The following is a 24,954-nucleotide window of genomic DNA, read 5'->3' on the forward strand; positions in this document are numbered from 1 at the left end:
ACTTAGGAGCTGGGCCTTTCTCTCTGCCCTGGCCCAGGATAACAAAGCCGGAATGCGTGCCTCCCGAGGGTCGTTGCTATGGCGACTTCATCAATAACATCATTTTCCGCACCCATGTCCCTTAAACACACGGGAAGGGAAGGCGAGCTGGGAACGGGAGAGAAGAACAATTACCCTGCTCCGCCCTTCCCCCCACCTCCGGAGGGAGGGATTCCCCTCCCCTTCGACCTCATCAATAGAAAATTACGGAGCCCAGAAAGAGGCTGGAGCCTTCGGGGGTGGCAGGAAGACGCTACCGCCTTCCCCAACCCAGACGAGGCAAGCCGTCCAAGCGAGGCAGGCGAAAACCAGGGGGATGAAGGAAACATGGAAAGGCCGTGCCACGACGGAAAGGCACAGGAGCGGTGGCAGGGATGGGCCACTGGGGGAGCGGGGATTCGAACGACGACCACGACCGAGCCCGACTGCCCAGAGCTGCCCGTGTGCCGAGCTGTTCCACACACCAGGGTATTAGCCCCACTTAACAGATGGGAGCGCCGAGGCACAGAGAGGTGACCACTGAGGGGAGGCCTGGGGATCCAGGGGGCCGGATCTGGGGGCCCACCAGAAACTCGCCGCAGGCTGATGACAACCACGGCTACTGTCAGTGAGCGCCTGCTGTATACGCTAACTCTTTACATGAATAATCTCCTCAAAGCCTCCCGGGCACTTCTCCGAGTAACCTGTTCTCCCCACCTTGCAAGTGAAAAGGAGGAAGGAGTGAAGAGAAGTTGGGTGGCTTGCCCAAGGGACACGGAGCAGGGTGCCCCCACCTGGGGAGTGGGAGTACAGGAGACCACAGACTCCCGCTCACCCAGAGCCCCTCAAGGCCAGGCCCCGTGCAATTTGCCTCTTTGCGAATGTCCCTAATTGACTGTCTGCACGACTCTGGGCACAGGTCCTGTCAGCAGGCCCACCTGAGGGGTGACGATGCTGAGGCTCAGAGAGAGATCTCCCAACTGGTGGGGTGGAGCAGGGACAAGGTCCCCTTGGGCCCCTCTCCAGCAGCGGTCACACGCTCGCCCCACACCCTACCTACCACCCTGGGGCCCCCTCGGCTGCCCCCCTGCCCGTGTCTCACTGCCTCGGTGGGTCTGATCTTCCCTTACTGCCCCCCACCCCCCCGCCCCCTAGGCAGGACCCTTCGGCCCTCCTACTGCCGGCCGCCCTTCCTTCAGGCTCAGCGGCCCCCTGCCGGGACGGACCGGCCCTTCTGAACTCGCACGCCGCCTCCTCTCGGCGCTTGCCGCCCAGCTGGGCCAGCCGTGGAGGTCCAACCCTCCTGCGACTGGACTCCTAACACTGTCCCCGTCATCTGCTCACTGGCCTACTTGCGCTTTCTTCCGCGTATGTTTAGGCCGGGTCCCCTCTACACCAGACCGTTCCACAAGACCGGGCTGCTTCTCCTCTGTGCCTTTCGCGGGCTCCGCTCTCGCAGGGGCCGCGACCACAGTCGAGCCGCTCGTGGGGGTTCAACACACGCCCGCGGGGCGGTGGGTTCCAGGCGCAGCGGTTGTAGACAAGTCATGGCTCTAAAGTGAAGCGGTCTCGCTGTGGATTACATGCCAGCAAAAAGCCAGAAGGGACCAGTTTTCTGGAAAGCTAGAACTGGAAGGGACGTTGGAGACCATCTAGACAAAAGCCCTCCTTTTCCACTGGGTCACGCAGCAGTCAGCCCGGCGTCTACACAGAACCTTTCAACTCTGTCCCCTGGGGCTCCCGATGCCCCGGCTCTCAGGCTCCGCGTTCTTTCTGCCACGTCAGGAGGCGGCTCACGAGGCGCTCGTCGGGCCCTCGCACATTCCATGAGCCTTCGCAGAGCACCACCTGTGCGAGCCTCCGTGCGGAAGCCGCGAGCCAGGCCAGCGGGATGCCCGGCCCACACGGTCACCGCTGCTCACCGTGTGGGCAGGCACCGCGTGCGACGCGCTGCTGAGACGTGGCTGGCTCCCGGCATCCCGGGTGACAGCAGGGGGGGTTGGGCCGGGCCTGCCCTCTCGGAAAGCAGGGACGGACACCAGCCTTCCTCCGGCGCCCCGCCGGTGCCTGGACCAGGTCCGACACCCGGGCCCCCCGAAAGCTGTCTCTGTGGGATGGGAGGGAGCCTGTCTAGCGGATGCGAGGACCACGCGGCGGTCTGGGCAGACACGCGTGGACAAATGTTTGCAGGGCTCCGTGGGCGTCGCTGAGGCGGGGTGGGCCTGGTTTCCGGGTTCTGCCTCACGCCTCCCATCCCGGCCCATTTGAAGGTGTGCGGCCCCGAACCGGCCCAGCCTCCTGCTCTGTGAAGCCCCTCGGGTCTCAGGTGCTCCGTGAAGGCGACCTGTCTCCCCCGTGTCCCCTCTTCCCCGGCCCCGGCCCCTGGGTCACCTCGCGGCTGCCCCCCTCCCCTTCCGACCCCCTGAAGTTCCCCTGCTGACCACTAGGCGTCAGCACGAGCACGTCCAAGCCCGTCTGAGGCCCGGCAGGCTTTTCACTCCGCCCAGGCTCGAGAGGCCTGAGGTCTGGGGTGTCCTTCTCCTCCTCCCAGATTTACACACGTGCCTGACAGACACAGAGGATGCCCAGTTACGTGTGGATTTCAGAAAAACAACAGACACTTCCAGGTATCAGTATGTCCCAGATGGCACGTGGGTCATACCTACACTAACAAAGTATTCGTTGCTTACCTGAAACCCAAGTGGCAACAGCGTCCTCTCTTTCATCTGACAACCATTTCCCTCCCTAGAGGAAGCCATGGGGGACAGTCAGCTCACAGCCCCCAGACCATGGGCCTGGCCGTGACCAGGGAACAAATCGTTTCTCTCTCGACAGGCGACCAGACGGAGGGGACCTGGGGGGGGGGGGTGCCTGGCCCCCACAGTGTTGCCACAGCAGCCCTGGGGCCCCTGGGAGGAGCCGCTGGGGGACACGCTAGCAGGAGGTCCTCTGAGGACACAGAGCAGCCCCCCGGCCCCTGGCGCTTCTCCTCCGCGGCCTGCCGCGGCGCAGTGCAGAGCGGGGGCTCGAGAGACAGAGACACTTTGTGTGGCTCTGTCCCAATCCAGCGGTGCTGCGGTCCCTCCCGGCATCCCCATCCCCTGCTTTGTGCCCTGTGGTGGCGGCTGTCCCTGCCAAGCGTCCTCTGGGAAGTAAAGGGTATAAAGGGCTAGGTACACAGTAGGCACTCAACAAATGTTGAGTACGTCTCCCTTTCCCGTGAGCTCATATCAAGGGCAGGTGTAACCACTTGTGGGAACTTAACGCAGATTCTCACCGTTGATTCTAACTTAGACGGCCTAGCTGTGGCTTCCCCGGATACATGTTTGGGTGCACAAGGGGGGAGGGCGCCGGGAGGAAGAGGGCAGGGTTGGGGCAGCAGGGAGGAAAGGTGCCCCGATGAAGAATCAGCGTAGGCAGAGAGGCGAGGAGGTGGCCGTGGCAGGGGAGAGTCTCCGAGCCTCTGGCAAACTTGGGCTCTCCCGCTGGAGGGGCCTCGGCCGACTGCACGCAGCCGGGGAGCCCACGCAGCCGGGGAGCCAGCCCAGGCGAGACCGGCAGCCGCGGCCCCCAGCCAAACCACGGCCTGGCTCCACGCGCGGGGCAAGTCCTCGCCGGGTGCCGCGCATCCTGCCCACGGGAGGGACCTGCCACCGAGGCCACACACGATTCAGACCTTTGTTCCCCCCACGAGGTCAATCCCATCCCGTTTCACTGCCACTCGGCACGTCTCCTCTGCTCCCCGCACTGGGTTCGGCGTAAGAAACATGTCTGTGCCCTTTCTAGGAGCTCACACACGGGTCTCCTGAGAGAGAGAGAGAGCGAGAGAGAGAGAGCGCGCGAGCGAGCTGAGCCGCTCAGAACCTTGTGGCACACACGGAGAGGAAGACGTGTCTGGCAAGAGTCAGAGGTGGCTTCACAGAGGAGGTGAAAGCGAGCCGGGTTCTGAAGGAGGACGACGAGTTCTCCAGGAAGCGAGGGGCTGGGGAATGGCATTTGAGGCAGAAAAACAGCACCCTCCGAGGCCCGTAATGGGTAAAGGACACACATGGGAGGGCTCCATGGACAAATCTCTCTGCTTCTCAATGTCCACTTCCTCGCCTGCAAGAGGGACTTAGCGGCACAAGACTGTTCTTGGGATCTGATCACTCGTGGCAAAGCACAGGCACGGGGCTGGGCACACAGCGGTGCCTAGGCACACTGTGTCCAGAGCAGTCCTTGTAAATATTAATTCATGAGTATCAACGAATACCGATGTCTGCCCCACTTCACGGAACAGAAACTGAGGCCACGGGACTTGTGGCCGCCAAGGGGGCCAGGGCTAGGTGCCTCTCGGGCTGGGTCCACCGTCTGCCCTGCACGGTCCTCTCTGGGCGGCCTGAGGCGCTGCAGCACAGGAAGATCCCCACCGCCAGTGCCACAAGTAAGTGCTGGGGTCCCGGTGCCCGGCCAGGGCTGGCTGGAGGCCAGGCCAGGAGAAGGGCGTGAAGCTGGGCTCACCAGCCAGAGGAGTTGTTTATGGGGTGGGAGGCTCGTAAAAAATAATGGGCTGGATTTATCGTCCCCGCCTCCGGGGCCGTTCCGGACTGCACAGGGCTGGGACGGGTCCCCTCCGGCGGCACCGTAAATCTTCCCGCTAAATGCGAGAGCTGTTTATTCTCCCGCCCACCTGGCCTGCAGCAGGCAGGGGGATCGAGGAGAACCTGTGCACAAGCCCTGCCCTGTGCTCTCGGCCCGGCTGGTTCACCCCGGGGAGAGCTGGCAGGGGTAGCCCTGAGGCCAGGGTGGGATCCGCTAGTGTGGCCAGGCCGTTTCCCCTCATTTACAACAGAAACTTCCCAGCCCATGCACCTGCGGGGTCCCAGCACCCACAGCTGATGATGGAAAGCTCCGGCACAGGGCAGGAGATGTCCCTGGCCCTGTAGGAGCCACGCTGGAGCCCCCTGGGTCAAGGCCTGGCCTTGGGCCAGGGGAACCACATCTTGGGAGCCCAGGGGAGCCCGCCAGCCAGGCACACTGATAAGATCCTAAGCTGTGCTTTGTGGCTGGGGTAGCTCAGAAGGGACTGTGGGTCTGTCCACAGGCTTGTTTACTGGAATCTGGAAGTAGATGGAGCAGGAGAAGGGAAATGGCTGTAGCATTAGAAGGTCGGCCCCTCCTCGTCCTGAGGACCGTCTCTTGGGGTGGCCCGGCTCAGTTCTCCCTCCGGGAGTGGGGATGACAGCACTCACCCAAAGTACCTCCCAGAGTGGATGCAAGTGTCAGGGTGATGGGGAGTGTGAGCTGAGCAACAGAGGGGTGGGGATGAGCCTAGCAAGGGAGGACACCTGCTCGCAGAGAAGGTGCTGGGGACGGAGTCCAGTCTGACTGCCGGCCAAGGTGAAGGGCAAGTCAGAGCAGGAAGGGCAGGGTAGAAGACAGAGTCCAGAGGAGGGCCAAGGACCGGCCTTGGAGGAACGCGGAAGGAGGGTCTAGGACGAGTGCAGGGACCGACAGAGAGGCTGCTCCTGGGGTCTCGGCAGGCGGCCCTCTGCTCTGGCCCAAACCCAGGGCCCTGTACCCGAAAACCCCCCAGTGGCTCTTGCTGGGGAGTTCCCCAGTCAGTGCCTGAGTGGTGTGGGCTTTAGCAGCGGGCCCAGATCCCGAGGACAAGGGTCCCGAGGACAGAGGCTTCTTGCTGTGGCTGACTGGAGGGATGTGGCCTGCAGGACTGGAGTCTGTGTGCTGGCTGGAGGGACTTCATCTGAAGTGCAGCACTCGGTCTTCTCTGCTGAGTGAGCGAGCCCGCTGGCACTCCCCCACAGCCCAGGACCCCTGTGCTGGAGCCTAGTTCCCCCTCCCCCCGCGCCGTGCTGGCACCCCGACCCACAGCCCTCACCTTCGTGTCTGCCTCCCCTGCCGTCTGTGCGTCCTGGGAGTTCAAGCCCTGGCTCAAAGGTGGGGCTCTGAGCACTGCCCCCCAAGCAGGACGGGGGAACCCAGACCCTTCCCATGCCCGGTCACAAGGTCACTCGGTGACATCGATGGCAATACGCCGTCCCCAAGCCCCCAGAACACGTGCAGGGAGACCAGAAATTCCACTTGAGTATCCCAGGCCCCTAAACCCCGATGAAGCCCCAGATTCCGGAGATTTCCCTCACATCCGTCAACGCCCAGAGAGTTGCTGAGGCTCCAGGCCGGGGCCAGGCCGGGGCTGACCAGGCGACGGGGGTGGCCACTTGCACTGGCCCCCAGCCTCTCCCCGGGCCAGGGTGCTGAGCACGTTCAGCCTCATGGGAAGCAGCGGTGGACTGGTCCTGCGCGGAGCCTGCGGGCTCCCCTCCCGGGCTCCTTGGGTGGCTGGAAGCCAGGCCCTGTCTCGTCCGGAGGCGGCCGCCGCTGAGATACCCTGCACCCACGTGACTCGGGCAACAGGCTCCCCAAAGTGTAGACCTGAGGGGGCGGGGCTCTGCAGAAAGTCCCATGTGCCCTGCCTCTCACCTTCCCTCGGCCACCCGTCACCTTCTCCTTGACCGCTGTTCTGTCACCTTCCCTTCCTCTTGTCACCTTCCCCTCGGCCGTCCTTCTGTCTTCTTCCCCTCGGCTACCCTCCTCTCCGCCCACACTACCCACATGTGAGTTCTAGACCCTGACGCCCGCCAGCATCACTTGCCGGAAAACTGCTTTATCTCGCTGCCCACCCCAAGGTGCTTAGTGACCGTCCCGAAGTGTGGACCCTGCCTCCGCCCCCCAGGACTGACAGGGTGCCCTGCAACATTCACAGCAAAGTCCACAAAGTCCCACCGAGCACAGTGCCTTGACCCTCTCACTCGCATCCGCTTTGGGTCTGGTTTCAGGGTCTGGGATGCACTCTCTCCAACAGGCAAGAGGGGCTGCTGGGACACAGGCTCTCCTGGCCAACCAGAGCAGAGTTGACATCTTTGGTACAGAGGACCCCTGGCCAGACGCGAGGCCACGCCAGCCTGTGTGAAGGGCCAGGCAATGAAGGGCAGTTGGGTGACCCACGGGGAAGAGAAGAGTGCAGGGGGTGGGGGGGAGGGGGTGGGAGCGGCCAGAGACCCGGAGTCTAGGCTAGGTTGGAAACCAAATCAAAAGCAACCACATATGAGAAGCATCACGCACGTCGGAGGGGCTCAAATCGGAGCCCCCTTCCCTGCACGGTACAGACGTGACCTGTCGTCACTGCGACCTGCCAGGCCCAGTCCGATGGCGCCAGGGGGGTGGTGTCTGAGGGCCCTCCCCGCTCCAGATTATTCCAGAACTCAGGCCCATGAAGGGATGAGGTGGGCCCCCTGTGTCTCCAGTTTCTGCCTGTCTCCACGGCCCACTTCAAGTTGTTTTTCAAGGTTAGCTGCTTCTGACCCGTTACTTTCAACCCAGGCCCGGACCCAGATGGTCCCAGCAGCCTCTCACCCTTCCCTTCCCACCGCAACCCCCACTGCCCCGCAATCTCCCAGGGGCCCCTCTGCCCACCGCCTGCCCTACTCACTACCAGCTGGCTCCCTCAGGGGCCACCCGCTCTGAGGGACTTCCTCCGCCCGTTCCACCTCCCCCAGGCTCCCAGCCCCCAGACAGAACTGAGTTCCCTTTGGCCGAGCCCCTCAGCACTGCTGCTCCGGGCCCACGCTGACCACCCAGGATGCCACGCCATGCCACGCCATGCCACGCCATGCCACACCCAGGGTGCAGGCTCGGGCACCACAACCCCAGACCAGGTTGGCAAGCACGCTGGACGAGAGAGTCCCTCCTCTCTTTAGAACCCAATTTCCATGCCTCTCGGAGAAGAGGTGATCCACGGGGTCATGGTGGTTCCTTTCAACGGCGGTGGTCCGGATCCGCAGCCAGACCACCTGGGTGCCGGCTGGGCGCCCCACCCCCCCAGCCACGTGACCCTGGGCGCATCTGCGTGTGGGGGTAGCTGGTACCTACTTTGAAAGGTTCAAGGAGTCACACAAGGAAATATTAGGGTGACCGTATGTCTGGCTGTGCCCAGGACAGTCCCAGTTTGTAGCTGCTGCCCTGTCGTACTTAATCATGCCTCTTTTGCTCTCGAAGCGGGCGGGCGTAGATACTAACTCATACAGCCCCCCGTGGAGAGAGGCGGAGAGGGCGCAGCGTGCCTGGCAGGACGTTCAGCTATTGAGTGATAATTCTAAGATTTATTGACTCATTTAAGTAATCTCCACACTCAACGTGGGGCTTGAACTCACTACGCCGAGAGCGAGAGTCGCAGGCTCCAGTGACTGGGCCAGCAAGGTGCCCCCACGATGTCAGTTCCTGATCGCTGAGGCGGTTACGCGAAATCGACATGCAATGGGATGGCCGAGAGCCGTATGCATACACAGTACGGCTGTCAGCTTCCCCGTGTAGATGCTGTTCTCCAGTGACGGGAGATGTGGCCGTGGGGGAAAACTGGGTGACGTGTACACGGGACCTCTCTTCACTGGTTTTTTTTTTTTTTGCACTTTCTTATGAATCTGTAATTATTTCAAAATGGATGGTTAAAAAAATCCTATCGTCTTGTCTCCAGTTACACTCCTCATAAACCTACAGGAAAAAGGAACAGATTCTGACAGTCTTTCCTGTAGAGATCTAATGAGCAAAATAATTTTTAACTCAATCGAGGCCATCTTTGCATAACGCAGTCACCCAGAGTCGGGCTGTGACCTGGCAAATGCGTGAGAATGTTCCCACGGGGCAAACGGCTGGGGCAGAGCCCAGGCACGTCACCAACCGGTCGGGAGTCCCCAGTGTCCCACCTGCGTGTGCACGTGGAGCCCCCACCACAGTCTTCACAGCAAACCTGCTGTGAGGCAGCAGCACGGATCGGCTGACGACAGCAAAGTCAAAAGGGAAGGGCTATTTCCGGCTCGGGTGTCTGGGGACATTCGGCACGGGGACAAACACTAACGAGCATTCTGTGGCCCTTAAGGGGAGTGGCTGTCTTGGTAACTGAAGTTCATAAAGGTTTTATGAACTGTAGGGAAAAGAGGCCAGGCTGACTCAGGTTGTTTCCCCGAAGAGGAGAGGGAAATGGGTGTGCCATTTCGGGAAATTTCCACCACAAAGCGTGTTTGAAACTCTTGGTGCTCAATGAGGCATGTGTGGCGTAGGGAACGCTCACATCTGGGGAACGCCGAGGAGGTGTCCCTGCTGTCCCTCGGGGCCTCTCCTGGGTCTCACCCCCACTGGGCGGACTAGGCACAGGGGTCCAAGCCTTGTCAGAACCCTCCATGTAGTCTGCCTGGGCTTAGGGGCCAGACCACCAGAGCAGTGGCTACGCAACCTTGGGCAGGTTCCCTAACCTCCCTGTGCCTCAGCTTCTGAATCTGGAAAATGGGGTCATGGCAAGGATGCGATGTGCGAGTGTGTGAAAACGTCTGGCGTTCAGTAGGCATACAGTAAATGCAGCTCGTGCTATCATTCATCATTTAACACAAAGGAAGCCAAGCTTCCCTGTTCCAGGCCCCACGTCTGATTCTCGCTGGAACCAGAGTCACCCCTGACGCCAAGTCTTGAGCTCTGTGAGAAAGTGCCACAGGGAACGCCGGTGGTGGGAGGGCAATGGGGTTTCCTACCCGTATTTACATGTGCATTTAAACAGACTCAGAGGGCGTTAAAGGGAACGGTAAATGTGCACGGGGGAAACCCGTGATGCCGCTGCCGGGACAGTGCCAGCCTGGCTCTGCAGGGGGCTCAGCCTCCCAGGGGCACAGACGCTCAGCTGCCCTGTGGCCTGTTCTGGGGCATCAGACGCGGGAAAGGGGGCAGCACGGCCCGGCTTCCACGCGCTCAGCCATGCGGCAGCCCAGCCTCTCTCCGGCGGCCTCACAGAGCCTCCGGGTCCCTCTCACTGGGCTCAGTGCCTGGCCCAGACCACACCATTCCCTAGCTCGCACTGACCAGGAATCTGCCCGCACAACCCGAGGCTGAAGAGGGCCTGGGGGCCCAGGGAGCATCATTCTCCTTTCTCCCCTTGTCCTTTCCAAAGGGCCCGATGTTGGCACAGGACACAGGGCTGGAGCGAATACAGTCTCTGCCCACGTGGAGCTCCCAAGCTGCAGGGGCACAGGCACCAGGTAGAAGACAGTTTTGAGTAGCCAGCCAGAGACGGGGTGGGAGACGGGCCATCGCTGGAGCACAGAGGGGGCAGAATTCTCCCTGGGGTCGGCTCAGGCCGGGCTGCAGAGAGAGCGGGTGGGTGTTCTCACTGAGGACTGGGAAGGAGCGCCAGTCAGCTGATGGTGGGGTGGGGCACCCCAGGCCTGGGAACACTGTGTGTGACAGACACCCGATGACCTCTTCATGCCGGGGTTCCCGACTGCCCGTGCCCGGCAGGGGCTCGGCACACGGCTCAAACCTCAGCAGCAGGATAGGGGGGCTGGTCTGACCTCTGCAGCCCTAGGTGGAACAGAGGGTGGATGCTGGCGAGCCTGTGCCGGCCGAACGAGTGAAGCCAGTCATCTCGACGGGCCCCAGGCGTTGGCACGTGCCATCCTGTGCGCGGATAAATCCAGACGTGAGGGCGAGCAGTTTGCCCCTGGGAAGGGGGTCTCTTGAGGATGAGGACTTACTCCCTATCTCCCCTCCGCCCTCAGCTGAAGCTCAGGCTTCAGCCAGTACCCAGCACACATCGGCAGAGCCTTGCCCAGGGCGCACCTGCTCTGACTCTGCTGCTGGCTTGCTGTGGGCCTGGGGTGAGGCCCCGTCCTCTCCGGGCCCGTTTCCTCATCTGTGACCAATTACCGTAATCGGAACCCACGTTTATCAAGTGATCTTTGCGGTATCTTTCCCACTCTATGAAGCAGGTACTGTGCTATCCCCATTTTATGGACCGGGCACGGAGGAGTTGAGGGACTTGCTCAAGGTCACGTGGATCATGACTGCTGGAGCTGGGATTCTGATCTAGGCAGCCAGGCCCCAGAACCCGTGCTCTTAACCGCGGTCTGACACAGGGATGACAGGTCTCCTTGGGTGTCTAAGGGCCCTCTGGGTTGGGCTGTAACATGTGCAGCCCCTCAAGCCCCCTCGCGAGCCTGTGGCTGTTTCCCACAACTGTGGGGACAACGTGACGCTTCTCTTGACCCTGGTGCCTACCGCCACCGCCAGAGATCAGACCACGAAGATCTGGTGAGGTTTCAGGGTGCAGGCGTGCAGGACGGCTTCCTGCTTAGAAGGGCGTGGACTTCTCCAGCCCACCGTGTCAGCAGCCGTGGCAGCCGAGGACCAGTGCCGGGAAGGGGGCAATCCTTCACCAGGCTGGTGAAACCATTCTCTTCACCACCTCCCCTGCTCAGACCCTAACGCTAGACCCCTAGGAGCTCCAGATCCTTCCCTCCAGAACGTTTTTTTCTCAGTTCGTTATTCTACAGCAACTCCAACCCTTATTTAGCATTCAGTCTTTCTTCTAGACCGAACGCTTCACAGGGGACCATGTCTGCTTTCGCTCACACTGGGATCCTGAGGACCAGACAGACACCGGGCAACACGAATGAATGAAACGGTGGCCTGCCATCACACAGCTGGTTAGACCTACGCCTTTCTGAACACCTTCTTCTCCTAAACCCGTTCTACTCAGACCGAAGGAAAGAATTCTTCACCAGGAGGGAAGAGACAAGTTCATCCAGAAGGAAACACCTTCGTGGAACACAGACGTGACGTAGATTTAGGAAAAAAGGGCAGGCGTGGGAGAGGGAGAGAGCTAGAAGGTGCCGGCTCCTCGGTGGCCCATCCGCTCTGGGCTCCCAGGACGCGTGACCACAAAGGGGGCGGTGGAGGCTGGGACTGGCCTGGACCGGCTGCCCCCAGGCTGTTACCGCTTGCTGGGCCAGGGGCTGAGTGGGGGTGAACGTGGGCTGTGACGGCACCAGAACCAGCACCTGGAAGCACCGAGGAGAAGGAGATGGGCCCCAGATCCCAACAGCTCTTCATCACCCCCCGCCCAGTGCCGGGACAGAGCCTGGGTTCCTCACATCGAGCCTGCGTTCTAAACACCTAGAGAAGCTGCCTGCAAGTGGCCTCCCCTAGGGCAGGTGCTGCGCTCGACTGCTTCACGGGGTTTTCCTAACGGATCCCTCACTTGCCTGGGAGGGATCACCGGTCCCGATTTACAGAGGAGGAGACCCAGGCAGGCAGGAGTGGCTGTGCAGGGGCCACGGAGAAGAGCTGAAAGCCTAAAACTCCCAACCCTGGCCCGGCCAGATCCACATACCTCTGGCCAGGGTTTGCACCGGTGCCTAGGAAGCGGGGCCACTCAGAAGGGCTGAGTCCCAGGCGCTCGTTTCTCGGCCAGGAGCACAGACCGACCCTGGCTGACCTTGTGCGTGCATCCAGGCCCCTCTAATCAAAACCAGACCTCGTGCTCTCCTCCCTGCTCGGGGCAGGCTCCAAGGCGCCGACAGGCATTAGGAGAAGTCAGGTGACACGAGGAGTCTGATTTGCCAAATGGCCCTGGGCTCATGGGCCCTCCCGGGAGGAACAGGGATCAGGGGGCATTTAGGTGCAAAACAAGCTGGGTCTCTGCACCCCCGACACACTCTGAGTTTTGAGTGATGCTCCAACAAGCATCACTGTGGTCGGCACGCACTCGTGGCGGGCAGTTGTCACAACCGACGGAGGCTCAGGAGGGAGGCAACCTGCCGGGTCACCTGCGCCCGTCTCCGGCCACTGGCATTAACGAGCGGTCAGCAGACGTGCTGTGCACTTGGCCTGTCTTCTTCAGACCTTCCACACGGCCTGTGGGAGCCCTGGAAATGCTGCCACTCGCCCCTCGGGAGGTATCCCGGAAGTTGTCTGCTGCTTTTTGGATGGACTCGTTGCCCAGATTTAAAACTTGGGAGATTGACACAAAAATCCTAATAAGAGAAGGGACTTCTTTAACCAACGTGCTGGTTGGTGCTGGTTAACAAAGACTGGGCTTGAGGCCCCCAAATCTGCACTCTGGCTAAATCTCAAGTCCTGGCATCAGGATCCGGTCACCCCAGGGCCTTTGGGAAAGGTGGGGCGCGTGGGCTCAAGGCTCTACTGCACGCTTGATTTGAGGCCCAGCCCCTGAAGTATCTGAGAGGCCCTGGAAGTCCTCCACTCTCCCCTCCAGCACGTTTCCCACCTCTGCTCAGCCAGCTTCCCACAGCTGCCCTCTCTGCACACCCTCTAAACTCCTGCCCATGCTCTGGCGGCCTCACAGGGTCCGGGCCCTGCCAGGCTCCCCTCCTCCTGGGCTCACTGTGCTCCACCGCCCTCGCCTTCGTTTTGCTTTTCGCCCGAGTCTGGTCCATTCCTGCCTCAGGGCCTTTGCAGCCGTGCTGCCTGGCACGCTTCCCCCAACTCTTCCCGCGGCGGCTCTTGGCCATTCTGTTTCAGCTCACGTGTGGCTTCCGCAAAGAGGAAGCCCGCCTACTTCTGTCTGTTCTGCCACCTTCTTTCTTTCCTGACCGGCCTCATCACATCACAGCTCAAGACGTGCGCTGGGATCCCGACTCCGCCCTTTCCCTATGGTGTGACCTCGGGCGAGTCTCCTAACTTGACTGCTTTGGCTTCCTCCGCTGTCCCAGGGTCATAACATCCCCGCCTCACCGGGTTGCTGTGAGGGCCTAGCTCAGAGTAAGCACATGACCCCTCGGCAGCCAGCCGGCCGCTCTCCACGTTAATGTGTCCCCTGACCCTACTCCTCCGGCTGCTGCTGAGGTTTGTCCGGTGACATCCTTAGCCAGACGAGTGCCTCCGGGCCAAACCGGGTCCCGGTTACCGACAGAACGCGGCCGGGGTCTTGTATCCAGCCTCGCGTCGGCCCCCCCTTCCCACGCATCCTCCTTTCAACCAGGGGCCTCACAGCTTCACCTGGACCCCGCTCGCGGGAAAGCTGCTCTTCAAAGGAACAGGGCAATACCGCCTGGCTGGAAAAGAGGCTCGGCCACCCCGGCCTCGGGGACTTCACGGCTTGCTCAGAGCCGTCACCCTGTAAACCCCCCTTCCGCGAGGAAAGCAGGAACTCCCTCTTCACCACCAACTTGCACTCGCTTCCCCATAAATCTGCTTCCTATAAAACTCGGGTTGGGCCCCCGGTCCTCATCTGGGGCAGCTGGACCGCGCAGCCCTGCAGCCCCACAGCCCCGGCCGCAGGCTCCTGGGGAAGTCCGCACGACACAGCGGCAGCGGGCACCAGGGCGTGCAGAGCTTGGCGCCCACGTCCTTCTGGGGACACGGCAGAGTGGGGACCGCCGGACTTGTCGCGTCCTTGAGGAAATTGCCTGAACAAGCACGGAGCATCGAAGGCATCCAGTGAAACGGCTCTGCTTCCCTATCCCGGGCTTTGTACTTTTAACTGTTTCCTTCTTTGCTTTCTCAGGAATTGCTTCCAAATAACAAGCACACCCAGCGTCCCCCAGCCTCGCCTTGCAGCCCCTGTAGCTTTAGTGCACGCAGAACACTGCACAGGCAGGGTCCCGTCCCCCCTTCCGGAGAGCCTGGCGGGGCACCACCACATCTCCACGCTGTGGACAAGGAGGCTGAGGTTCTTGGCTCACCGCCAGGGAGCAGCAGCACCGGAGTCGTGCCCGGCAGGCTGAGCCAGAGCCCGGGGCCTGCCTTTCTGTCCCCACGTTTCAGTGTGAGCCACTCCCTGGTCTGCTGGTGCCACGGACCCCGGGCTGGGCCCTCATAGGGGCCTCTCGAGGCCCCTCCGGTATCTCCGACGTGTCAGGGGTCAGCGATGGGGGAGGGGCTTAGGCCGGGGCCAGGAGGCTGTCCTGGCCTCCTTCCCCATCTACTCTCTTGACCGCACACGATGGCCGGGCCCCAGGAGCGCTGGTCCCCGCCCCTGCCCTCAGCCCACTCCATTGCAGTACACAGCCTGCCCCAAGATTCCAGACCTTGCCATTATCTTAAGCAAGATATGCCTCTGTGCCTTTGCAAATGCTGTTCCCTCTACCTAAAAGCCCCTCTCCTCTACGCATGTGGGTCCTGCCTTCTGGCCAGCTGTCCTACCTCACAGTCCTGCTTCTCTGGGCCCAAACTCTGACCACCCCTCCTCTGATACTGTGGACCTTCACTGCCAGGCTTGGCTGGAGGCCAGGCTCTGTCCCAGCCCGGGGCTGTCTCCAGGTTACTCTGGCTGGCCAGTGCTCCCCAGTTCCTCTGTACTGCCCCGGGCCGGCCTGCCATCCCACCCAACAACCAGAGGGAGGCAGGCTCCCGACCACAGGGACCCTCTGCTGGCTGGTGACCCGGTGAACGTTTCAGAGACCAGGAAATTGGCACTCGGCCTGCTCAGGCCTCCAGCCCACCTCGGGGAAGGGGACCATGGAGAATGGGGCCCCACTCTTCCTGGCCACAGCCGGCCTTCGGCCCAGAAAGGAAAACAGCTTCTCTGGTCACATCTGCCCATTTGTGGCCCCACCTCGCCTCCACATAAAAACACCAGGAACACCAGCAGTCCCGGTGTAGCGGGCGGTGGGCGGGAGCTGGGAGGATCTCCGCGCAGAACCGACACCAGGAGCACAAAACAGCCATTCAGGCCACCACCAAACCGCCCCCCGCCCCCCGCCTTGACCCTGAGGCCCCCGGAGTCAAGATGTGGAGAAGGGGGTTTCCAGGGGCCGCCGGATTCTGCGGGGGGGGGGGGGCGGGGGCGGGTGCCTGGTCAGCACGGGCCGCACTCACCGTTGGAGCGGTGGATGCAGGTATGCTGGTTGTCGCTGAGGAAAAAGCCACTGTGGCACTGACACTCGTAGCTGCCCATGGCGTTGACGCAGATCTGCTGGCAGCCACCGTTGTTGTCCCGACACTCGTCCACATCTGCAAGGAGAGACGGAGAGGGGGAGGGGAGAGAAATCGCACCTGGGGCCGGAAGTGAGACGCGACCAGCTTCCCAGGCTGCCCAGAAGGCCCTGCACACGGCAGCACTCTGGTGGCGCTCCACAGGGGGACCCCGCGGCTACCCCCCGCAGGGGGGCCAGGTGCTCCGCAGAGACACTGCACAGGGCTGTACTCTACCAGGATACTCCGCGGAGTTACTCCGTAGAGGTAGTTACGATGCTTGCAATGCCAGCTGCCTGTCGGTAACCTACGCGACCGGCGCTCTTCTAAGTATCCGACCCGTACTAACTCCTTTCATCCTCACGGCAGCCCTGTAGATCAGATCCGGGTATTAGCCCATTTGCTAGATGAGGAAACTGAGGCCCAGAGGGGCCAAGTCACCTGTCCCGGGTCCCTCCCGATAGTCCGACTCCCAAACCGTGGTCTCACTGATCCTGTTGGACTCTCCCTCTCCGGGAAGACTGCAGCCTGCACTGCCCTTCCCCAACCCACGGAGCCTCGCCAAGCAAATTCTCCCGTCCCCTCCATCTTCAAGCCTACCTCAGAGTTACAACCAGTAACACGAGACCCTGCAGCCTGCTTTCTGCCTCACAAATGGATTTCAAACGTCTAAGAATGGGGAATTTTTTAAAAGGCCCTGACCTCTGGCCACCAAGACGGCCGCAGAAGGCCTCTAAGCGGTCTCTCCTGCTCTCTAGGAGAGAGAGACCTCAGGGCTGACACTCGGCGTTGACCAGAGGCTGCTGGCACAAAGGCTGCTATTGGCTGAAAAGAGCCTTTATGGAGTTCTGGGCTTGAACAGAACAGCATGTTTCAATTACCAAAGTCATAACCCCTTACACTGTCAGTTTGTGTAACGAAAGATGGGCTTCTTAAACCTTAACGTGCCGTGTCTGTATCGTCATTTTAACAGGCAAATGTATGAAACCACAAGGGCAAGGTGAGCTACCAGCCGCTTCTAGCCAATCCCCTGGCCCCCAACACACACACACACACACACACACACACACACACACACACACACACTTTGGCCGTAAGCTTTTAATACAGTTGTCCTTCACACAGCCATCTCCCAGTACTGCAACCAGAGGGATGTGGACACGTAAAGAACCAAGAAGACTGACCTGCACTGAACCAGGAGAGGACTGAGCCCTGGAGCTGGGTCAGCTGGGTCCTACTGAGGCTTAGGGACAACAGGTCGCTTCACCACCCAGGAGACCACATGGCTGCCTCCGCGGCCGATGCTGAGGCAGGCCATTATTCTCTAGCAAGCTCAAATGTCAGCTGTGTGGCAGCCCGGAGGGAGGCAGGACTCTGAACTCTAAAAGCCACCAGCAGTTACAGCTGAAGTGGGGAAGGTGGCTCTTGCTGAGAGGACACACAGTGGGGTCCCGGGGGAGCTGGAAATGACACAGAGGGATTATTCTGAAAACCTTTCTCCACTCAACGGAGTCTTACTTACTGATGGCTCCCTAAAGGGCCACTGCCAGTGCCCCCTTCGCGGGGGGCACCTCCCCTCCAGGGGTGGCTGCCTCTGGGGGTCTGTCCCTCGCCTGCACTAGGCCCTGAGCAGCTCTAAGCCAGGGACCGAGTCCTGTTCATCCTACCGATAACGACGCGAAGCTGACATCCTCGAGGGCTCCTTATGCGTCAGACACGGGGCCTCACAAATATCCCCGCGCTCCACCCCTGCGGCAACCCTGAGCGACAGGCTGTGTTACGGCCTCCACTCTACAGGTGAGGACACTGAGGCGCAGAGAACCAAAGTAACTTGAGCAAAGTCACACGGCTGCTCAGAGCAGAGGCAGGACTTAGACCCGCCGTTCACCTCCCGAGCACGTGGCTTTGCCCCGCCGCTCAGCTGGCCGTGCCAGAAAGCGTGTCGAGACCAATGCTGCGAAGAGCCAGCTACTCTTAACATGAGCCTGAGCGGGGTGCCACCTTGAACGTGTTTGGGAACCCCAGATGCAAACGCAACGCCGGAGCCAGCCTGCCGTGGGTAACACGGGGCCTGTCCCAGCGTACGTGGGGTTAGTCCCGTCTCTGTCCCAAAGACACGCCACTGAGGCACTTGCACCCCGGTGCTGGCACACGTCTCACAGTGAAACCCGCTTCTGGGACTCGGTCCAGACCTCCTTCAAATCACATGCTTTGCTGTTCTTCCCATGGTTCTCAGCTTCTTTGCTCTGTACCTTGGCTTCTCCAGCCCTAGTAAAGGTTCAGTTGGTAAAACAAACCAGATACAGGCCCTCAAACGCTGCACTGGTGGCGAGAAAGCGCTGCTTTGACCCCACCGTGAACGAGCTCCCTGGAGCCCCCCGCCTGGCCCGGCCCATCTCCCTTCACTGGAAGCCAGGAACCCGAGGGCAGTTAAATCTGCACGCATCTACAGAAGTTCAGGGAGCTGGCAGAGTGGCTGTGCCTTGGGACAGCGCTGTTTACACTAGCAGGGAACAATGACTCTCAAACACTGATGAATAATTTGAAACAAATGCAAGGCCGTGTAAACATTTCTTTTCCCCGCTCCCAAATGACAAAGCCCCAAGATTAAGCAGGGAGGGAAGGGGGCGGCCCCCTCTGCGCCCTTTTTCCACTGTGGTCCCAACACAGGCCTCCCTGGAGCTGGGCAGGAAACCACAGCCTCACAATCCCTTTGGGGAGCCTGCGGTCGTCACCAGCTTCTCTAAGGGCTGGATCGGGGGCCTGATGCCCACCTCATGCCCCTCACACCCCCGTGGCTCAGCCCTCCACGCGGGGCTCACAGTCAAGTCTGAAGAGGGACCGGCTGGAGGAGCTGGGGCCGTGGGTTGGCCACCCACCGGCCTCGGGCAGACTGGGTTCACCTGGAGGCCCTGGCCAGGCCTAGCACAGCACTACGGGAGACACTCGGCCCCCGGGCCCTCCTGATGGGGGCAAGCCCAGCACACATCGTTCCTTGGCCCCCTCAGGACTTAGAAAACTCTGTCATGAGAGGTCCTGCGGGGCAAGGAGGGAGCCTACATCTGGGAGTTCTGGCTCTGGCCTTTCCCTGCTCTCCTGCGATCTGGTTTCTCTCGACGAGGACGCCTCAAGCCCAATCACGGCGACGAGAGCCGGTTCCCCGAGTAGTTCTGCTTAACACACCACCCCCGACCTTACACGCTCATGTCTCCGACGCTCCTCCTCTCTGAAGTCTTCCCGGCGCCCGGAAGACTGTGCTCGTCCCCTGTGCCCAGGCTTGCTCTGCCCCGGACCTCGGGCTCGGTCGTCCTGTCTCTGCTCTGGGCTGAAGAGAGCCCTGAGTCTTTATATCCCTGCGCCCCGCTGACGGTCAGACCGAGCGGGTGCTCAAGTGTCCGCAGGAAGAACCGAATGGCACACGTGTGTCTGCACTCGCCACCGATGGGGAGCTCGCGACCCACAAAGGCCAGTCCCCTGGAGCGGCGCGCTGTCCCGGTTCCTTCTGGGCACACGGAGGGGGCTCGTTCGGGGCTCCCCGCCGCTGCACTTACCTCCGCTGTTCTCTGAACAGCCCCCTGTTCACGCTTGCCTTCCTGTGATCACACCCACCTCCTCCTGGGATGCCCTCTCCCTCCTTGTCCAGACGGAAGTTCTTGCCTTTGAGAACCACCCAACAGGCTTTCGTTCAGCAGTTCCCTCCACAAACACTGGGCGCCTGCTACGTGCCACGCTCCCCAAGGGCCGCCAGGGCACCAAAGTGAACCCAGCTGCTGCCGTACTGGACCTGAGCAGAGGCGGGAGGCTTCGTGGAGGGCCGGGCCGAGGGCGGCAGGGAGGTCTGTGACCCGAGGCCGGGGGAGGAAGAGGTGTCGTAGAAGCTGACTCTCGCCGAAGGGGCGTGGCAGGGCACAGATGGGGAAGGGCCCGCGACCACTGGGGCAGAGGAGGAGTTCTGGAAGCTGTGCAGCCTACACACCCCCCATCCAGGAGACCCCAAGGGCCCTCACAAACCCCGGCTCTGTCCGGGTCCCCCTGGCCCCTGTTCTCACGGGTGCTGCCGGGGGAGGGGACAGTCCTCGGGGAAGATGTCTGCGCAGCCCGACAAGCCACAGTAGCGCCACCGCCATGGCCTTGGGCAGAGGCTGAGCCCGCTGCGTGCAGTGAGGGCCCTGAGCAAGCCTGTTTCCGATCCAGGCTGCACGATGCCTGAGTGGGCTCTGGGTGGGATACGGGGGCTGCTCTGCCTCTGCATCCTGCCGGCAGCTCATGGTCCTTCATCTGCTTTTGCGGCCACCGTGGAATGTTCCCAGAAGGCAGGGAGCGCCCTGGCACGAGGACTTTGAGATAAAGCAGACAGGAGGCCCTGTGGGTTTGGGGGCAGACCTGAGGCTCCTAGCGGGAAACTCTTTTAACTGGCAATGGAAGTATGCAGGAACGACCCCAGCAGCCGCAGCGCTGCGAGGGTCTCGGGTGGCCCTCTGTCAGGGGCTGCCTGCCCCGGCCGGGTCACTCTCTGGAAGGCCCCAGCCCTCGGCACCCTTCCATTCCCGCCCCCCAGCCCCCGGCCTTAACACACAAACACACCTCTGTGCCACTGGGACTGGTAGAGCCCCGGACTCTTTTGGGCTGGGGTGGGGGCAGCAGGCGAAGGGTGCTGGGAGGGGAGGGGACACTGAGCCGCGGCTGGCCACGGCGGCAGGGGGCCCTTGGCCGGCGGGGCCGAGGGACACCCTCAGAAACAGACCATCCCAGTGCATTCTGGGATAAGACATGGGGCCGCCGCTCTGTGCAGGCTGCTCCCCAGCCTGAGGCCCAGCGTCTGGGGGTACGGTGAGCACTCACTCGTCCAGCCAACGGCTGAGGGAGGACCGAAGGTGGGAGGCAGACCAGGGTGCCAAGAGGGGCTTCGCTCCAGCCCTGCCCTACCCCCGCCCACCTCCCCTGGCCTGAGCAGCCCCCTTCTGTCCCTCCCGCCACCCGAGCAGTCACCAAGGATGCCGACTTCCTCACCACCCTGCCCATCTGTTTTGCCTCCACTACTGTGCCACAGCCCTGGGTCGGGCCTCGACTCCTGCCTGGAGGCACAGTCTGTGTGCTTCTCCTAGGCCTCCGGGCCCCCGGCCTCCCCTCCCAATCCCAGCGGCCACCGTGACCAGTTCTAGTCGGAAGAGGCCAGGGCACCTCGGCACCAAAGACGGAGTCCGAGCGGGGTCTCTGGGGTCAGGTGCCCCCACCTTACACCGTAGCGCCTGACGGGAGGTCTGGGTGCTGGGGTCAGGGGGGAGACAGCCCTCAGCTGGCTCTCCGGCCCGTGTCTGCTCGGTGGGCCCGCCGGTCCCGAGCACGAGAGTGCTGTGTCTGCGACGGGCTCACGGGCTGCGACGGACGGCTGCTCTCTAGCCGACGCCCACAGGCTGTAGGTTGAGCTGGTTCCGAAAGGCCTCTGCAGGCAGGGCTGCGGTTTGCCTGTGAGGTCTGTTTATTTTTATTAATAGCTGGCTGTTTGTCCTCCTTTGGACCAAGAATCCAGGTTTGCAGTTATTTATAATAACTAAAAATTACTTCTGGACCCAGCTTTGCTTGCTTTGTGTTTCCCACGAACATTTCACGATTCGAAACAGAGACTCTGTGTTCTGCCCGGGCCCCACCCGTGTTCTCGTGGCTGCCAAGGGCCTACTATGTGTCAGACCCCGTGCCTGGCCCCGGCACCACAGGTCCCACCGAGGGTCCGAGGACAGAGGCAGAGGCCCCGGCCCATCGTAGGAACCGAACTTGACCTCCACCCCTGAGAGCTCCCTCCTGGTCCCTGAGGGCTGAGGCCCCAACCCTCCCCTGGCCCCTGTCAGAAGGGAGGCTTAGGCACAAGAGCCTCTTGGCCATCGAGCGGGTCTTGCAAAATTGCATTTGATGAGTTAAGTGTAAATAAATGAGAACCAGATGGATTAGATTTCGGGTAAAATACACACGGGTCTCAGAGCTTTGAGGCCTGGGTTCTGCCAGATCCAGAACATTCCCTGAGCTGTCAGAGGTGCTGGCAGAGGCAGGGGGGGAGGTACGACGGGGCCTCCCGGGACCTCTCCGCTTCCTGGTCTGGGCATCAGCTGGGCCTTCTCTGGGGGGCCTGACTCTTAAGCAGGTCAGCCGTATGCAGAAGACACACGGTCCCCCACCGTAGCCCTGCTCTGACCCTGAGCCCCCCGGGTTGGGCCTGGAGGTTGCTGCCTGGTCCGACTGAGGACCACTCTCTTTACGCTGTCTCTGCGATGTCTCCCTGGGACCGCTGTCCACGGGTTCTAACTCTTGCCCTACAAGGTCACACCAGCTGGGGCGTAAGATTCGGTGAGCAACCTGCTGCGTGACCTTGGCCACGTCACTTACCCCTTTTGGGCCTTGGTCTGCTTCTTCACAAAACGGGGATAACAGGCACCTTAAGTTGTCTGGGGAACTGAAGGAAATAATGCAGCGAAGGACTCGGCTCGGTGCCTGGCGCACACACTCCACCAGTGAACGTTAACAACCGTTGAACAAAGCCGCTGCAAGGGCTTCGGGGAATCACAGGTGTGAACGTGCCCCAGGGGACGGTAAGGTCCCTGCCACACTGGAGAGTGACAACAAGCTGCGTCCAAGGGAGCCCCCAGTGTGGCCTCAGCACAGCAGCTTCAGCTTCCGGAACTGCTCCCTCCTGACACAGGTTCTGGCTAGCTCCCCACCCTGTCACCCTTGTCTGGGGGACCACAGTCTATCAGGGGCTTCAGGCTGGCTCAGAACTGGACTCAGAGCCACGTGTGTGGCCTGCTCGGGCTGTGGGACAAGCCCCAGCCTCTGCACGTGCCACCTCTGTCTTCATTCATTGAGATACGACTCACGTTACATAAAATTCACCACCTTAAGGAGGACGGGTCAGTGGTTCTTGGCACATTCACGAGGTGGTGTGAACGTCACCAAGATCCAATTCCAGAACGTTTCCCACCACCCCAAAGAGACGCCCTGTGCCCATTATCAGTCAATCCCAATTCTCCCCTCCCCCAGCCCCCGGCAACCATTAGTTTACTTTCTGACTCTACGAACGTGCCTGTTCTGGACCTTTCATACCACTGGGGCCATACAGCGTGCGTCCTCCGCGTCTGGCTTCTCTGACACCCCATGACGTCTTCAAGGTTCTCCCACGGCGGAGCACACGTCATTCGTTCTTATGCCTGAATAATATTCTATCGTACGGATAGACCACGTTTTGTCTACCCGTCCACCAGCCGCGGGACATTTGGGTGGTCTCCCCCTCCTTAGCTGTTAGGACACACGCTGCTGTGAACGTCACGTACGAGCTTTTGAGTGAACACGTTTAAACTCTCTCGGGTGGGTACCTAGGCGCGGCATCGTCGGGTCATAAGGGGATTCCACGTTTCACTTCTGGAGGCACTGTCACACTGCTTCCCACGGTGGTGGCACCATCCCACGTTCCCATCGGCAAAATACGAGGGTTCCGATGTCTCCACGTCCTTGCCAACACTTCCCGTTTTCCATTTTTTAAAATGATAGCCATCCTGGTGGGTGAGACATGGCACCTTATCGTGGCTTTGACTCGCGTTTCCCTAAGGACGCCGAGCACCTTTCCACGTGCTTGCCGTCCGTTGGTACATCCTTTCTGGAGCTGTGTCTATTCAAATCCCTTGCCCACTTTTACACGGGGTTGTCTTTCTACTGTTGAGTTCTGAGAGTTCTTTGTGTGTCGCAGATACTAGACCCTTACCAGACATATGGTTGGCAAACATGTTTGCGTTCTGTGGGCACAACCTCCTGTAAAGCAGCCTTGGGAGCACGGTGCCCTGGGCGCCGCGCCCCTGTGGGGCCCAGGTCCACGAGGCCTGCGCTCCTCTTGGGCTCCGATCTCGGGAGATGTCACCCTGTCCCACGGCTTTAACTGCCACCTATTTGCCAATGCCGCTAAGCCCTCTAGGCCCGCTTGCTCCACTGCCCTCAGGCTGAGATATCAACGGCTGACCCAGATGTCCAAAGCCACGACAAACCTAACATGGCCCTTGCTGGACTCCTGATCTGACCTCCTGTGAGAACAGAATAGAACAGAACAGAGCGAAGCCTGGCCCCGCCCTCAGCCTTCCCCATCTCGGCCAGTGGCAGCACAGCTCACGGTGGCTTCTGTCATCCTGGAGCCCTCCCTTCCCCGCTCCCCACCTCGAAGCCCTTAGCAGGTGTGGTCCTCAGCTCTGCCTGCAGATCCAGCTCCCCGCCCCCTCCCCTCAGGTGGCTGGGTCCAGCTCCCCTCCTCTCCGGCCTGGATTACAGCGGTGGCATCCCAGGTCTCCCTCCTTCCACCCTGGTCTCGCCACCCCGCTAAACCACCCTGGAGAGTGTCCACCAGCCGTGCTATCCGCTGCCTGAAAGCCTCCAAAGGATTCCTTGTCGGCTTCGAATAAAACACAAACTCCCCTCTCTGGCCGGCGAGGCCCAAGCGAACCGCTATGTCCTCGCCTGGGGAAACACCTCTGCCTGTGTCGCTCTCTCCCCAGGGAATGCAGAGTTCTCGAGACGGAGGACCACGGCTGTCTCGAGTGTTGCTGTATCTCAGGGTTTGACACAGTGCCTAAGGCACATAATCCACGTCCGTGGGCCGAGTGACTGACTGACAACTACAAAACGTGGCTGGGGGCGGTGGCTCTGGCCCGGAGGCCCTGGTTCTCGGCCTGTCCCACAAGGGCTGCCCTGTGTGGCCCCGGAGGGGCTGCCTGGCGACACCCAGTTCCCGGGTCCAGCCAAGGAAGCAGCTCTGGGTGAGTGAGAAGCCTGAGTGCTGGCCGGGGGGGTCCCGGGGGGCAGAGGCTGCGGGCCCGTCGGGAGGGCGAGTGAGGGCTGGTCAGAGAAGAGCTGTGCTCGTTTATTCACCCGCGTCAGCCTTGCCTGGGAGTGAGCCCCGTCGGGCGGGGGTGGGATCGGGGTGGAGGAGGAGTGGACGTCCCCAGATGCTGGCGGCCTGTGAGCTTTGCTGCTCGATGACCGAGTGAAGCCACACAGGGCTCTTGCCACGTCACCCTGCCCACAGTGTCCGGTGTCCTCCTCCTTCGCCAGTGCCTTCAGTGGTACAAGGACAAACGTCTTCGGCCAGAGAAAAGCCGTTCTAAGTGGGCAGCGCTTTAAGAAGCAGGGAGAGGGGACGGGGGTTTGGAG

General features: G+C 61.3%; 1 protein-coding gene across 3 annotated transcripts in view; it reads right to left on the reverse strand.

Annotated features, from left to right (window-relative positions):
* The window catches only part of SCUBE1 (signal peptide, CUB domain and EGF like domain containing 1), a 131,315-nt gene that overhangs the window by 65,540 nt on the left and 40,821 nt on the right, over nt 1-24,954 (reverse strand). For all 3 annotated transcript variants that reach the window (XM_042993465.1, XM_042993464.1, XM_042993466.1), the window contains one exon: nt 15,679-15,813. In XM_042993465.1, the coding sequence (XP_042849399.1) occupies nt 15,679-15,813 (135 nt within the window). The remainder of the gene's footprint in view (nt 1-15,678; nt 15,814-24,954) is intronic.

This window comes from Panthera tigris, chromosome B4 (genome assembly GCF_018350195.1).
Source record: "Panthera tigris isolate Pti1 chromosome B4, P.tigris_Pti1_mat1.1, whole genome shotgun sequence".
Taxonomy (NCBI): Eukaryota; Metazoa; Chordata; class Mammalia; order Carnivora; family Felidae; genus Panthera; species Panthera tigris.